The sequence below is a fragment of the Chaetodon auriga genome, chromosome 24 (genome assembly GCF_051107435.1).
Source record: "Chaetodon auriga isolate fChaAug3 chromosome 24, fChaAug3.hap1, whole genome shotgun sequence".
NCBI lineage: Eukaryota > Metazoa > Chordata > Actinopteri > Chaetodontiformes > Chaetodontidae > Chaetodon > Chaetodon auriga.
The window spans coordinates 8,573,843-8,589,379 of record NC_135097.1 but is presented as its reverse complement, the minus strand read 5'-3'; the positions used below and the strand labels follow the sequence as shown (position 1 = coordinate 8,589,379).

Here is a 15,537-nt window from a genome sequence, read left to right as displayed (position 1 = left end):
GGCCTTTCATATGTGAGCATCATGGGTAATATATTTTCAAGCTCTGGCATGTTGGCTGTCGTATAAAGGGCCAAAAGAGTGACTTTAAACAGCTGAAGTTTGGTTTGGCATTTATGTGTTATGGAAACTAGGATGCGGTTGTCCATATAATGACAGTTTGTGTTAGACTGAACAAGACTTGGATTGGGATGCTGGAATTGTTGAGTGTTGAATGTCAATTTGTCATTGCTAGGCAAACATTGCAGAACTGGCTTTTAATTTAGCTCATCTGCTTCAAACTTCTCACTGTCTCTCGCTCTAACTGGTTTTGAAAATCTGCATTCAGCAAGCTGCATCAATGCTTCTTGGTGCAGGTATATCACCATGTTTTTTTGCTTACGTAAAATACCTTTTGATGACAAACAGAGGAATATTTAATTGTCTGTTGCAAGGGAAACACCTGTTTTTATCAGAAGGATAGTATTCTGGTGGATACTGTATAACTATGTAATGAGAGCAATGGGTGGGTTCCCAGCTACTCGTGCATTTTCAGTTAGTGCAATGACTTAGTGGGATCTGACTGGTGAATTAGCACCCACAGCTAGTTCACCTTGACAGACCAGCTCCTAATACATTGCGTAACATAGCAGTGAATGGAAATGTGCATTCATTTGCATTTTTTTTTGCAGGTTTTCTTGAAATTTGATTTTTATTTATTTATTTATTTATTTTTAAAGAGCACTTGAATGAAAACCCAGCAGCTGTTTTTAAATTGTTCCAAACATATCCTTGGCATTTCTGTGCTGTGACGTTGCCTGTCACACACTGATATACCTTTGATTAGCTAATATCTGGTGATCACTCAGGCTCTCCTTTCTATCAGATGACATCCAAGACATCAGGAAATCAGTTCTTACGGTGTATCCAGCTCATAGGTATTCACACCGCATCTAATCAAGAACAGTAATTTGCCCCATGCAGTTTTAAGTCATGGTATGCCTATGCATTCCAGGTAATAACACCACGGGGAACGTTTTATGGTCGTCAAAGGCAATTGGATCCTCACCCAGCACTTGCCTCTGGGCTCTTGGTTCAAGGGCTGAGCTTCACCCTGGGTTCATGGCCAGAGATCAGATGGTGCACTTCTAAAATCCCATGCTACAGCAAACCAGAGCCCATCATTCAATGGCATTACCAATTCTGACCTGATAAAGATGTGCACATATGCAGAAGCTGGTGGTTTTACTCTGGCAAAAGATTTGGAGAACTATTTGTGTTTTTTACTCTGGTCACACAGCAGAGAAAGAGTAGAAGGTGAAGCCTGACAACTTCTTTTCTCTTCGGAATGCTGCTCTCCACTTCAGACAGAATACCGATGATAAATGATGAAACTATCAGGAACAATATTTAACTGTTGACCTTGAACGACTCCTTGCTGATTTAGTGATAGTACTGTGGTCACAAACTGGAGGGCTTGAAGTGTTTGGTGTCTTTCTAACTTGTATTTTGTTGCGAAGGATGTTCTGAGGGACTGTTCTCATGGCAAGTATTGCAGAAATACGTGATAAGCTCTCATGCATCTGGACTCTCAAGGACACCGTGAGACTATTTTGGAGTTCACCATCAGTGCTCAGGGCAGACCCCTGCGGATAACCCCTGAATGTGGCCTCGCTGCATGTTGCGGACGAACCCAGAACAATTTGGACGCGTGTGGCCATGTTGCTTTTTCCATGGTCGGTGGTGTGCGTCACAGTGGCTAACATAGGAATGAGTGAATGCTTATTATTTTTATTCACATTACAAAGACTCTGACACGTAGCTTTTGCAACCCACACACAAGTCAGAATAGCGTATTATACTTACTTACATATACTTATAATCTTCTGCTCTTTGATGTGTTTCGATGTGTGCCTCTCTGGTTCATTGGAGGGAGAAACTGCTTTATAATTCTGTGTTTGTGTTTGCTGATTCATTTTCGCTGCATCTTGTGATGAAGAGTGTTTTGATGCACGCTGAGCTTTTGTCGTCAGATCCCCGTATGTTTGGGCATGTCGAAAAACGTGTCGTTTGTCTTATTTCCACGCTGAGCTTGTCAGAGCCCTGCTTCAAATGCCCTCACAATCCCACCGTACAGCTCCACCACTGTGATCTTTTGCTCATCACTGACTCCCTGTTTGTAGCTGCAAACAGATGCTTTGCGCCCGCGTTCAGCAGATTGCAGTGTGTTCAACTTTGCAGAGGTGACACCATTAGCAGGCTGCTGTTCCCGTGTTCACACTGACTCTGGATTCTGAGGTGTTGCTGCATGTGAAAACATCTGTCACTGTGAGCCATTAGTTAATGCACATTGTTTTATTCAGGCGTACTCTGTAGGTGCTTGCTGGGAAATTCGGGGCAGCTCTTTTGCTCCATGAGTGTGAAGTTTCTCCTCTCCTTTTAGGTGTGGAGACATTAGCAGCTCTTGTTTGCACGCCTGCGGGTAATAGATCTGTCCTGTGGGCGTAGCAGAAACCAAGAGAAGGCATGAAGACACAGAGACGGGGAGGGAGGTGAACGGAGAGGGAAAGAGGAGGAATTTACAGCAAAGCGAGAGAGAGACTGAGAGAGTGAGAAAGAGAGAGAGGGAGGGAGGGAGAGAGAGAGAGAGAGAGAGAGAGAGAGGAACCGGCAGTAGAGGAGGAGAGAGGGAGCTTTTGAACTCCCAGTAGCTGTCAGGATTTTCGGCTCTCCTGCACGCTCTCTCCTCCTCCGTTGAGCTCTGTCTCACACTCGCACCGCGGAGCTCCAGCGGATGGACTCGTTTACACACACCAGGCGTGTGGAGCAGCGCTGAAGACGAGCCAGGCACATGCACACAGGGCCATACATGGAGCAAACTTTAACTCTCAACTCTGTAAGTCATGAAATTTGGGGGTCTTCCTTATCTTGTCCGTCTTTACTTCTTTGCTGTTTGGTGATGCCATCTTCATCTTTCACACTGTCTCCCCTGCCACCCTTACTTTTCCTTCTTTGGGCTCTTTGTATCTCCTGTTGTATCCTTTGAGCGACATACAGTGGTTAGCTTGTGTGGTCTGTCAGAGGAATGTTTTGACCAGTGCCAGTTGAACTCATGTGCTGTATGACACACACTGTGCAGCTCTATACAGCAAAATGTGGTCTTGTATCTATGTCAGGATGCGTGCTGACTTTAAATTAGATGTTATACCAAAAGGGTTTTGTGAAGTGACCTAAGATTATTGCTGTGAACTGCACATCAAAGGTTGCTCATGGGCCTTTGGATGAACTGCAAACAGAATTGCCGCACTGCATTCATCCTGAGAAGTGACCCTTTTCGCAATTGGTTGGTGGCGACGGGAGAAGTTAGATTTAGTGAAAGGGAAACCGAGAACACCGGTTGGTGTTGTCAAATAGTATTAAAAGCTCAGTGAGTGTTCAGAAGCGTTGTATTTTTTAGGCAATCGTGTAACAGCCGCAGTTAAGTTTGAACTTGAAATGGTTGCCTATGGTTTTGCCTTGCCCCTATTGGCTTTGTGCAGACATGTCCCCGCTCTGATTCATCAGCCCTCTTGTTCACTTCACCTCAAACGAGCTTTGCTAAAATACACCTCTTTTTTTGCTGCTGCATGACTGCCACATGATCTTTATTGTCTCAAATAACATAACATACAGTATATCCAAGCAACCAGCTTATTTGCACTTACAAGTTGAGTTCTGATTATTATTAATATTAAAATAGCTGCTAAAATTAGACGCCATCGTTCATTAAATACAGTCTTCCCTCGATTTTTAATGTGGGTATTATGACTTGAGAAGATGAGCAGGAATAGTGTGTTCCTGGGGATTAGCAGCAGAGGGAGAAGAACACGACGCACTTTTATCTCGCTGACATCACATGGCCAGCTCTGGAGTGTGGGTGGACAGTTGCGCTCACAAAATCTGTCCTTAGGCTAGCATTATAGGATGCAAAGACTAAACAGCCTGACATTTTCTAAATGTCTACACTATGATTCCTTTTCTTCCTCTCTTTTCCCACAAGAAGTTTATTGCAATTACATAGGCCGCTCTCTCCAAACCCACCGACTGGAAAAACGGTACATTAACACAACAAAACTCGAGTAGAATTTATTTAACTATCCAGCTGCTCAGAGTATGAATATGCAACAGCCAATAACCAGATGACCAGATGTGACTGTGGTTGCTGAGCTTGCTGTTTGACCAAACTGTAACCACGGAAAATACCCGCTGCCTCACCATCTCTGGATGGAGATGCGCTGCAGCTCAACTCTTGGCTGTTGACACATCGACGCTATGACATCATCTATCGACATTCAGGATTGTGATGTAGTTTTTTTAGTTAACCACACAGGGCAGGGATCGTCACAGTCCAGGTCTGAACTAGGACATCTATGGATGTGAGGCACAACGTCTGGAGGTGATTCATTCCCCACACACTGTTTACCTTCCTGAATTGTACTATTATTAAATTTCTCTGCTTCACTGAAAGGGAATCTACTGCCAAGGGTGTGGAGGTTACTCAACAAGGAACAGCTTTAGAACTGCCAAAGTCTTTTATCACCTCCTGGTAACAGTTTCGACATGTCTGGTATACAGTGGGCTGCTCTTCGTGTTCAACTCTTTACCCCACACTTGTAACTCAGACGACGCTGGGGTGCGTTTGCTTCACCTTTTTGAGACATTAAGCAACACACAATGGTCCTGTTTGAACTGCAGAGGAATTGCAGGGAGGTTTGGAAAGTGAATGTAGTTGGTATCTTTTTGACCTTGTATTGGCGCAAGATGATGCAGAACCAGGCCAAGGTCTTGTCTACTTCGCACTCTGGAAATCATAAACATGGATTTTTGGGGCAGCCAAGTTACTCTCACTGTGATATTGGCTTGGCGCTCTACTTTGGCAGTCTAAACACTAACTTTTCCTCATGAACTATTTCTAGAATAGCTTCACCCTGTGGTCAACATAAAGAAACAGGGTTTATCTGTTTAAATAGACTGGTTATTATGTGACCTCATTGTTTCAGGTTGAGTAAGGTGCTGCATGTTGTTCATGTTTTGACCTTCACCATGTGTCGCGGTGTTTCTTAAGGGAGTAGATAAAAAGGTTGCCCTGAAATGCAAATTATGGAGTGCTAAATGTTATATCATGAAGTATACACTGGTCAGCCACGACATTAAAACCACCCGCCTAATACTTTGTAGGTTCCCCTTGTGCCACCAAAACAGCTCTGACTCATCAGGGCATGAACATGGGACGCCTGGGGTTGTCCTTTGGGTCCTGTGGGTTGCGGGGTGTGGCTTCCGTGGATCAGCCTTGTTCCGGTGCATGCCTCAATTGGATTGGGATCTGGCCAGTTTGGAGGCCAGGTCAACGGCTTGGGCTCTTTGTCATATTCTTCAAGCTGTTCCTGAGTGCTTTTTGCAGTGTGGCAGGGCACATTGTCCTGCCGGGGAGGCTGGAGGTTTTACTGTTGTGGCTTAAACAAAATGTGACCGGCACAGTTAGTGACAGACACATAAGCGTCTTGAAGGAGCACTGCAAATATGTGTTGTGTGTAGATGAAGGTTCACAAGATGTATGTATTGCATTTTTTTGCCACTGTGACTATTGTCATGAACTCGGCGCCCTGCCAATTACCCATAGAGACGACATGCCATCATATTGCCTTCAGCCTGGGTGGATGAACTCGTCTTCTCTTCCTTCCCAGTCTCTTTCAACTGGCTCAGGTTCCAAGCATGACCAAAATGATTAGACAGCGGGGTGTAAGGTCAGCAGGAGTTGCACAGGAAGTAAACAATTATGGTTGTTCCTTGTTATTGGCAACATATAGCCTTGTACCCTCCCAGGAGGCAGATTTCATTCATATCATTTCCTTGTTATCCACAACAAATGTACCCAAGCACCCAGACTTTTCAGAACACTGTACACTAAGCTTTCATAAAAGTTTGGTGAGGGGGAGAATAACAGGGCTAATTATAGGTGTCAGGTTTCAGGTTGGAAAGTCCATTTCTGGTGTTTTTTATGGAAGAGAAAGAGAGCAGCAGCAGGGTGTGGTGGCATTTCATGTGGTTTACCCACCTCAAGCCCTCCAGGCTCATGTGAGTGCAGCTTTTTCTCTGCGATAATAAATTGAGGTGGGAGGGGTCGTGGTCACTGGTTCTAGTTTCTCTCTCTGAAGTTATTCTATTTTTGCGTGGTCCAGCTGTGCCTTGTAATTCCAATGTATTTTATTTGTTACTCGTTTGTATGTAGCATGGCCTCCAACCTGCCCACCTGTGACGTGCCAAGATTCCTTTTTGTTACTTCAACAAAACAAAGGGAGTTCACGTCATGTTGTCATGCACGTTTCAAGGCTTCACATTTAAGTTATAGGTCGTGAGACTGATGCCAAGAGCTGTACAGGTTCAGGCAGAGTTAACATCAAGATAAGAATTTTTAGTGTTAAGTAGGGATATTGACTGACATTGACTGAGGCCCCATGTTCCTGACACTGCAAGAAGTAGGGCAGCAATGGGAAAAGGGTAAACATCTCCAGTCAGAGGAATGTTGTCAGCTTTTTTATCATCAACAAGTGGCTAACACGCTCACACCGGCAGCACTGAACAAATCATAGTAATGCCACTTTAATCCAGAAAGGAGCAGAGCCGTACCCATCTGCTGTGGCTAACCGGCTGGAGTTGGGGGAACAGGCAGTAGATTACTGCCGATCAGGGGGATTAAGAGATGAAATGCGTGTGACGATGGCCTCTATTTGCATGCAAATCACACATGTCTTCACACACATTGAGAACAGCCCATTTGTGAGTTGAGGGGATTACACTTGAGAGACACCTCAGCACAAGGCTGGCCAGACATGCATCCCTCCAGCATCATTATAGTGTTTGACTGAAGATCTTTGTTTGTTTGATTAAAAACCCTTTAATCATATTTGTTTTTCGATTAAACTCTTCAGACATCAACATTATTGAATCACAACTGAAGAGTCGGCATTCCGGGAATGTAGTCTCATCTGTTTATATGGATAACATGCCAACATTTTACACCTTAATTTGTACACTGGTAAATATATCTAGTGCATTTTGATGTAAATCTGAGCCTTAAATTCTTTAATTCTTTAAAATTTAATTTTTGTTTTACAACAACTATTATGCTACTGTAAGGGCAAGTTAGTTGATCTTGTGCTGATGAGGATTTTTGTCCAAATCACATGCCTTCTACTTTTCAGACAAAATAAAAAGTCAAATTGATTTATAATGAAGAACATGTGAATCTCAATTTGATCATTATTGGAGTGGAATTACACTATTAGCATCATTCCTGAGGCTCTTGTAACAAAATAAAAAAGACGAAAAACAGAGTGTGACCATAAGACACATATTAAAATGTGCTATATTTGTTTCACAGCTGTTGATCTATAGACACAATGCTGATAAGAAATCTAAGGGTACACAAATTGTGTGCATGTTGTTTGCTGTCCCTGCCCCCCTAGCATCACATAAGCACGTTGACCTCGTCAGATCCTTGCTAATTTGATAGAGCGTCTGGCAGATTTGCTGTGACAAACAAGATTTCCCACAATAAAAACAGTGCATCCCACTGCTTAGCCTCCTAAAATCAAACACATGGTTGTCTGTCTACGGTATCTTCACTTAGATATTGTCAGAGGAGTTTCTTAATTCCCCAAATCAGTCTCCCTGTCTCTCTCCCACTCTCCTTGCTTGGTCGAGAAAGAAATGTCTCTTCCATCTTATCAGTCACCGCACCCTCGCCCTTTCTCCCTCAAAAGGAAGTTGCCTTCATGCAAAGCTCTCTCTTGATGTTATTTTCAGGGAATGGTTTTGTCGTCTGCCGCAGATAGCAGGCCTAGATTATTTTCCATCTTCGGTCAAGATTGCCTGGTGGAGAACTTGACATGCAATTAGTGAGGTCTTGTGACAAGCAGTTCTCATTGTCGCTGTAAAGCCTGTCTAGAAATGTTTCGCAAATTGATTAAATCAAACGACGGCTCAGAGCTCCCGTGGAAACTGTTTACTTTGTGGCAGCAGTTTATTCAGTTTCCAGCACTAAAGTTAAACATAGAAAAATGCTTTTCCTGAGGGCGTTTTGGTTTGAGAAGTTCCAACATGCTTTGCTCTTGCAGTGTGCTTATAGATGTGCTCACCTGGCTGCAGTGAACGCTCTGCCTCAGGGAGGTCAAAGGGCAAAATTAGACTTGAAGAGCAGAAGCATCTGTGTCCTGTGATTTTGGAAAATTTATGGATGATTCAGCTCAGCACCATGAATAGCATCTAATTACTGCATGGCTGATTTTATCTGCACATGAAAGCATGCACATTCTGTCTTTATGTGTTGCAGTTGGGCATTTAGTTATGCATCAAGTATACACTATGTAATTATCTGCCTCTTGCAAACAGGAAATGATACAGCATGTGTGCTGGCGAACACCAGACTGCAGCTTCGGATGGCACTTTGTTGGCCAATCAGACACATTCCTGGTGGATTACTTTGTAACAAGATCACCAGGTGGACTGTTGCAACAAAAGATAGAATGAGTGATATCAAACAGGATGGATACGGGTGTGCAGTGTTTTGGTGTATGATAAGTCTTCAAACTCATAGATCTGTCACTAAAACTGGACTTTGGTATTGTATTGTATTGTATTGTATTGTATCGTATCGTATTGTGTTGTGTTTTGTTTTTTTGTTTTTTGTTTTTTTTTACCTGACCTTGCCTGATTTCAGTCTATCCTTGAAATGTTCAGGAACATTTCCTTCATTGGGTCATGTGTGAATGCGAGCAGGGATCAATTTTCAGGGAAATCTGTACTACCAATTCTCCAAATCAAGACCTGGTAACATTTCAGGGAAACTGGCGGTATGGCTGTGTAGTGAATGACAGCAGTAACATTGCAGGGACAAGAACATGAAGGGTCTTGTCCATCTGACGAAAGGCCATTAAACGTGGAGTGAGTGATGAGCGCCCAAGTCTGACTTGCCTACCATCTTCAAGTTTGTCTCTACTTCACTTCAGTACCTTTTAATGTTCCTTTTACTGTATCGAATGTCTGTTTCTGATCCAAGTGGATCACGAAAAAACAGGTTTTGTCTTGCAAACTTGTTGAATATTAAATACATTTCAAGAACATTAGGAACGTCTTCCACTGCGTACACGTACCTCCAGCCTTGCCCCATCTTCTTCTCGCTCTGCTGAGTTTTAAGTGTTGTGTTACCACCATCTGCTGGCCTGTCTCCTGCTCCATCTATTCCAGCATTGTCATGGCATGTGTGAAAAGGTGCAAGATGATAATGTTACTGAATGCAGCTGCATGTCTGAATAGTAAGTATCACTTGCTGTGCCTGTAATTTACAGGGAACAATGTAAGACAGAGGCTTCGGAAGTGCTTGAAAAGCTATTCCCAACATCAGATTTGGGAAGGCTGTGTTAGCCAATTTTTTGTGACTTTCTAAAATCCACAGTTTGATTCCGAGTAATAGAAGCGGGACAGGTTTCCAGATTTCAACGTCTCTCCCAGCCTCTCTTTTTTCCTTCAATTTTGTGTACAACTGCCTTCGAGGTCAAACAGTCCAGAAGTGTCTGTTGTCATTTACCCGCCTTTGTACAATTCAGTGCCATTGGTCACATTGTATAAACTCTTATGTTTGAAGCACGCTCAGGCCTTTTCTGTCCTTCCCTCCCCATGTGTCCTCTCTCTTTCATGTGTGTACATACATGAACACACACCCCTCTTGAAGGGGTTGAGATGTCATCTATGATTGTCCCCCACCAGCCTTCAACACAGCCATGTGCATGTGACCAACATCCAATTTCCAAAGTGATAGACCATGTAGAAATCTAATTAAACAGGAGAAATCTACCATGAAAACCAGGCTGTTAATAAACACTGTATCTCATCCATTATTTACGGCAAAATTAAGTCCAAAGAATGCAAGCTCATTTGCCACGGGAAAACCTCAGAGAGCCACCCATGCTTTAAGAATAATAGTGGGTCCAAAAATGGGCGCTGATTGGAGAGAATTGCCAGAAATGTGGAGGCACAGAGCTGCAGAGGAGACGAGGAGCGATGCCAGAATAAAAGCCAATTTTCTTTTTCTGGTACATGAGGCTAAATTGCTAGCAGAAAACACCACTTGATAGAATTATTACCATTGAGGGCGTAAGAATGGTGCTCTGTGACAGCGGGTAATGAAGCTCAGAGTTCAACTCGTGGGCTACCAAACTTTTATTTTGATTAAACAAAATTCATCTGGTTTCAATTGAAACTGACTGGGTATTTCTTCCCTCTTTCAAGTAAAGAGAGAGTGCCCCGACTGGAAACAAAAGAGGGGGAAGCCAATGTGGTTTTGACATGGCGAGTGCGTGTTTTTATGCAAGGGGAATAAGAGGTGGCGGGGGGGTGGGGGTGGGGGGGTAATGCATCTGATTCCTTCATGCCACTGTGGCAGAGGCTGTATGTATTGTCGGGCGGGTTGCCATGGCAACAGCTGCAGAGTAAGGAAATCTTTCTTTCCTCCTTCTCACCCCCTCCTCCTCCTCCTCTTCTCTCTTTCTGTCCAGTACCTTGTCAGATTTCTTCCTCTCTCCCTCTCCCTCCCTGTCTCTCCAACTCCCTCTCTCCGACTTGTACAGACATGGTTTGCAGAGTTTTGGGTGGGGAGTGTTCAGGTATGCGTTCGCACACACACACACACACACATAATCTGTCTGTGTGCTGCTGGTGGAGCAGACTAGGGAACAATGAGTCTCAAAAAGAGACTTTCTTTCAAGAGGACCTGGAACTTCAACACTGTAAGTAAACTGTGGTTTGCCGAGCGAGCCTCCTCTTCCTCCTCTGCGTGAAGCGCGGAGAGTCCTTTTGTTCAGTCAGCTGTTTTTCTCATTAATCGCCCTCTTTGTCGCTCGTCTCTCTCCCATCCAGAACAGCTGTTTGAAGCAGCGGGGACTCGTGGTCATTTGTTTGCGGGGCGCTACAATCTTGACTACAGTCTTGACTTGTGGAAAAGTTTAGAAGGGGCTTTTTTATCTGACTGTGGTAAAGTGTTGAACATCTTAACCCAGTTTTTGAGGGGAGGAACATGCCTAAACAAGCCCAAAAGATGAAAGAAGTCACTTGTAAAGATCTGAATTGCACTCTGTGAGTGGCGTTAATGGGTGACATTAACATTTGTCTGAATGTGGTTCATCCTTCAACTGATTTAACACTGATAAAAGTGTGTTTTTGTCGTGGTGGCTCACTTCAGATCATACACATAAATCTGTCTTGGTGTGCTCATCTGCGTTCCTTCAGCATGTGGTGTCTCTCTGGATGCCAGACTGTATGGCGTGGGGGCTGTACCACAGCAAAGCTGGAGGAGCGTTTTCCAACTGGAGAGCCAAATCCTGCTCTACATTTGAAGCCAGGGTACTCGCTGTGACTTGAATTGTGATTTTGTCCATTTGGTTGATAACCAACCTAACATGGACAGCTTTCAGAGGGATTCCAGCTGGGAAGTGGGACCTCTTACATGAAAAGGATCAAAGTGGTCCTGTAGTACTGCAGAGCCACCCATGGTGGACCAGCTCATCACCAGAGGTGTCAACAGAGGAAGGGAGTGTGTTGACGAGAGGTGATGGTGGTGCCTGGGTCATCACTTTGGCCTCATTGTAGTGGAGTTCAGAGTAAGGAAGCAATAACGAGTTGAGAAACACACAGTGGTGTGTGTGGTCTGACCCCTGCAGCCTCATACATACTAACATACACACACACACACACACACACACACACACACACACACACACTCCACCCTCTTTATGTTGCCATCCTGGTCAGCCTTTGTGACACTTGATCATTATGTCAGTTTATTTGAGAGAAGTGCTTAAATCGTTAGTCAATCCATTGATTAGTTAATTTTGATAACAGGTTAAGGAAACAAGAAAACAGCCAAATGTTTGTTGCTTCCAGCCTCTCATGTGAACATTTGCAACTTTGGGTTTGGGATGATTGATTGGACAAAATAAGCCAGCTGAGAAGGCCACCTCAGGCTCTCAGAACTTGTGATAGGTTTTCACAATTTCCTGTCACTTTGTAGCACAAGCAATTTATCTATTATTATATCAAAAACTCATCTGACTGACTGTTCCAATTGAGGATGCAAGGTGAATCTGGATTACTTCTAATAAATAATGTGTCACAGTTGGTCAGACTAGTTTCTATGATTTTGCAACATTCCCATTCATTTAGACGCTTCAGTCTTCTTGCGCAACTTGCGACATATTTGTCATCAACATAAATCTCCTCTGACACGAGCGTGGTTTAAAAGATAATATATTAAATCTACTGTGTGTGTCAAGAGGGTGATGTTATTGTTTATTGCAGTACTCCCACTTTATCACATGTCTGTGAATACGTGGAAGTTGCGTTCATTCAAGAAGTGGATGTCTGTCATATGTGTGTCACCTGAGAAGCAAATCCTCTCCATGTACCGCATAGCTTTTAAAAGTAGCACTGACTCCCAAAGTATGGATCGTAGTGAACGCACCAATTCACAATTTCAAAGTTCCTTCCTGGAGACCTTTTGTTTGTCCAAAACCAACATTGACGTCACATTGTGTGATGTCTGTCTTGTGCTTTGAATTGAACCACAGTCACAACACTGTATATATTTAAGGTTTGAGGTTTAGCTGCTTTTAGATCCAAAGGGACAGACAGATGGAGTGGGTGTTCTCTCTTTTCTCTCTCTTCTGTTTCGGCTTCATGTTGGTCCTCGTCCTACCCGCCCATGATTACTGTACACATGCTAACCACCACAGAGGGGCTGGCTTTTGGGTGTTGACTAAATGGGGTTGGACTCAGCAGCAGCAGAGTTGTAAAGAGCTCGTGACAGACAATTAGTGGTTTAGCGGTCTGTGTCTGATGAAGCTTTTACATATGGTCACTCCCAAAATGGAACGAAGCGTCACGTCAGCGCACATGACGGCGGTTACATCCCTTGCCCTCAGACGGCCAGTAGCATAAACAGAAACTAGAATGGGCTGGTCCACAATGTGTCTGGATTCATTGTATGGCTGATTGATCAGGGTGAAATCTATTCATTAAATCACAACTCCCAGCCAATTAGAAATGATACTGTGAATAAAATCAGACAGGAAATGAAACCGTATCCTGATTTTCTCTTTCAAAAATAGCCTCATTAGGAGAATAATTTTTTTCTTAATTGTCATTGTTCTGTAATAGTACAGTCCAGTATTATGCAATTCCACCAAAGTACAAACTGTATGTACTGCTCACACCAAGGCACCAGCCTGGCAGTAAGAGCCTTGTTTCGACGTATTATCAGCCTTGAATATTCACACTTTGAAGTGGCAGCTCAGAAAACACTCTCCTGGAAATAGTCTCCCCTTTTCAGATGAATCCTCCAACGCACCAATTTTTCGAGTGTTCTTGGACCAAGCCCGAAGATGCGCCTCTCATATCCTCCCCTGCATTTAAATATATTTGCGACAACAGCCTTACAGTTTTGGCTTTAAGATCTCTCTTCATTTGCTTAACCAAAATTATGCTAACCGGTCTCACAGAAGCCCATTGCTGAGGCAGTGATTTCAAACTGAAATATTGCCAAGCAAATATGTGTTTATCTGTCTTCAGATCAGTCACACGTGGTGTTTTAGTTAGTATATCCCTTGGCAATAAGCACACCCAATTATGGAAAGTTGTCACTGAGACATTTCCATGCCCATAGGGGGTGCTTGTGCTGTTTGCCTTTTATTCAGGGGCATCTATGCACTCATCCCTTGAATTTGCAAATGAAAAGAGGAGCATTGCAACCAGTGATGGCCTCTCAAGTAGCTCTGCCTTGATGAGCTCTAATCTTTGTGACTGCAGTTGGGAGGAATGCACACATTCAGGGCTGTGAGGATCACATAAAATGAGGGGTGGGTCCTGGTGTGGAGGTGTGAACAGCTGTGTGTGGTAGAGCCCAGGGGTCCACCCACTTACAAATTAATGGTCTTGTGTTAAGACCCAAAATCCAACCCTTTCCCTAGTAGCAGACACACATGCTCTCACATACAAACCACATTGACACACACCTCAGAGCGACTGGTGGGATGCCTGAAGAGACCCTGCTATCAGCACCGTCTTCAGTCTCCTGTCTCAGCACAGGAGGTCATGAGGGCAGCCTCTCACTCATGTCTCTCTTTGTTCTCTTTCAGTCTGCTGCTTCCTCAGATGGTGGTGAGTATCATTAATTTATTACTGCTTTAGAACACTGTTGTCCAAAAATCAGAACAAGATCATTAGATGTGAGATGTAGAAAAGAACGGCAGCTCTTTAAATAACTCTTAAAACGATTAAATCACAAGATTAACAACATCTTAATGTGTTTTCTTAATCATCTCTTTCTACTAACATAATGAAACCTTTTGATCTTGTCCAGCCTGCGATGCTCTGTCCGGCCTTTTCAGTGTCTGCCATTTTTATTTCTCATTTTCTGCTCCACACTCAACACAGATCTTTGTAGTTGCTCAATAAAATGGTCCAATAAAAAGACTTAGCGAGGATGATGTATTCACTGTAGGCAGCATGCCTCATTAACAAAGGATGTTTGTTGAGCATGTTTTGGGTTACAGTCTGGGCTAGCGTGCGTGCTGTCTGGTCTTCCCTTTCATAGCAGTTTTAATAACATTTGCTAACAGGCCGAGCGAGGCTGTGGTGGGGAGTGTAGCTCCGCTCCTTTCACTGTGGATGTGGATCAGACATGCTCGGCTGTTTGCTTTCTAAAGCCATCTCATTAACCGAGCAGCACACAATGTGGTTAACGTGGATCCCAAAGCCTCAGTCCTAATACATTAAACCAAGTCCAAACAAGTGGCTTGTCAGGGAACTTTAGACTTTCAGTGACACAGGGGAAAACAGCCATTCGAGATTACAGTAAAACAGAAAATTCCTCAGTTTTCTCACAGTGTCATATTTAGTTTTTAAAGGATCATGTGAAGGCCACCCGAGTCATAATCAGGAAGACCTCACTGTAAGGCTGTTAGTGATGTCATGTACTATTTACAGTGTTTTTATTTCACAACGCCACAGTTGAACTGCACACCTATTTGTAAATCCACCCTAATTCTTGTGCAGGCGTATTGGCAGGATAAAGATATGCTGTACCTGATCTAGCAAACATTTCAGTTCCCAACAGCAGAGACGCACTCTGTTAATAGTACCAGTTGACTCACCTCAGAATGACAACATCAATGAATCTGAAACAAATCCCACTGTGACCCTTTTGTGCTGTTGTTTTTCCTGTGCGCTTCCCTGCCTGGTCGGCCCACAGCACTAAAGTGGCCATCTGCTGCCATGATAGCAGGTAGTGTGCAGGCTGGATCCTCACCCACTCTCCCTCTTTGTGTCCCTTTAATCAGCCATGTCGCCTCTCTTTCTTTCTTCTCGCCGACCCCTCTTTGCTGCCCTCCTACCAGCTGAGTGACATCTGCTGTTTCTCGGATGCAATCAGACCTGTTAACTCTGTGCTCCGCTCTCCCCTCATAACGTGTT

General features: G+C 43.7%; 1 protein-coding gene across 2 annotated transcripts in view; it reads left to right on the top strand.

Annotated features, from left to right (window-relative positions):
* The window catches only part of LOC143316932 (regulator of G-protein signaling 12-like), a 37,427-nt gene that overhangs the window by 5,315 nt on the left and 16,575 nt on the right, over positions 1-15,537 (top strand). The window contains exons 1-2 of one of the 2 annotated variants that reach the window (XM_076724775.1): positions 2,661-2,872; positions 14,202-14,223. In XM_076724775.1, coding sequence (XP_076580890.1) covers positions 2,828-2,872; positions 14,202-14,223 — 67 coding nt within the window. In that variant the 5' untranslated portion in view covers positions 2,661-2,827. Of the gene's footprint in view, positions 1-2,660; positions 2,873-14,201; positions 14,224-15,537 lie in introns of those variants that run through there. The other variant, XM_076724774.1, reaches the window with a different exon arrangement.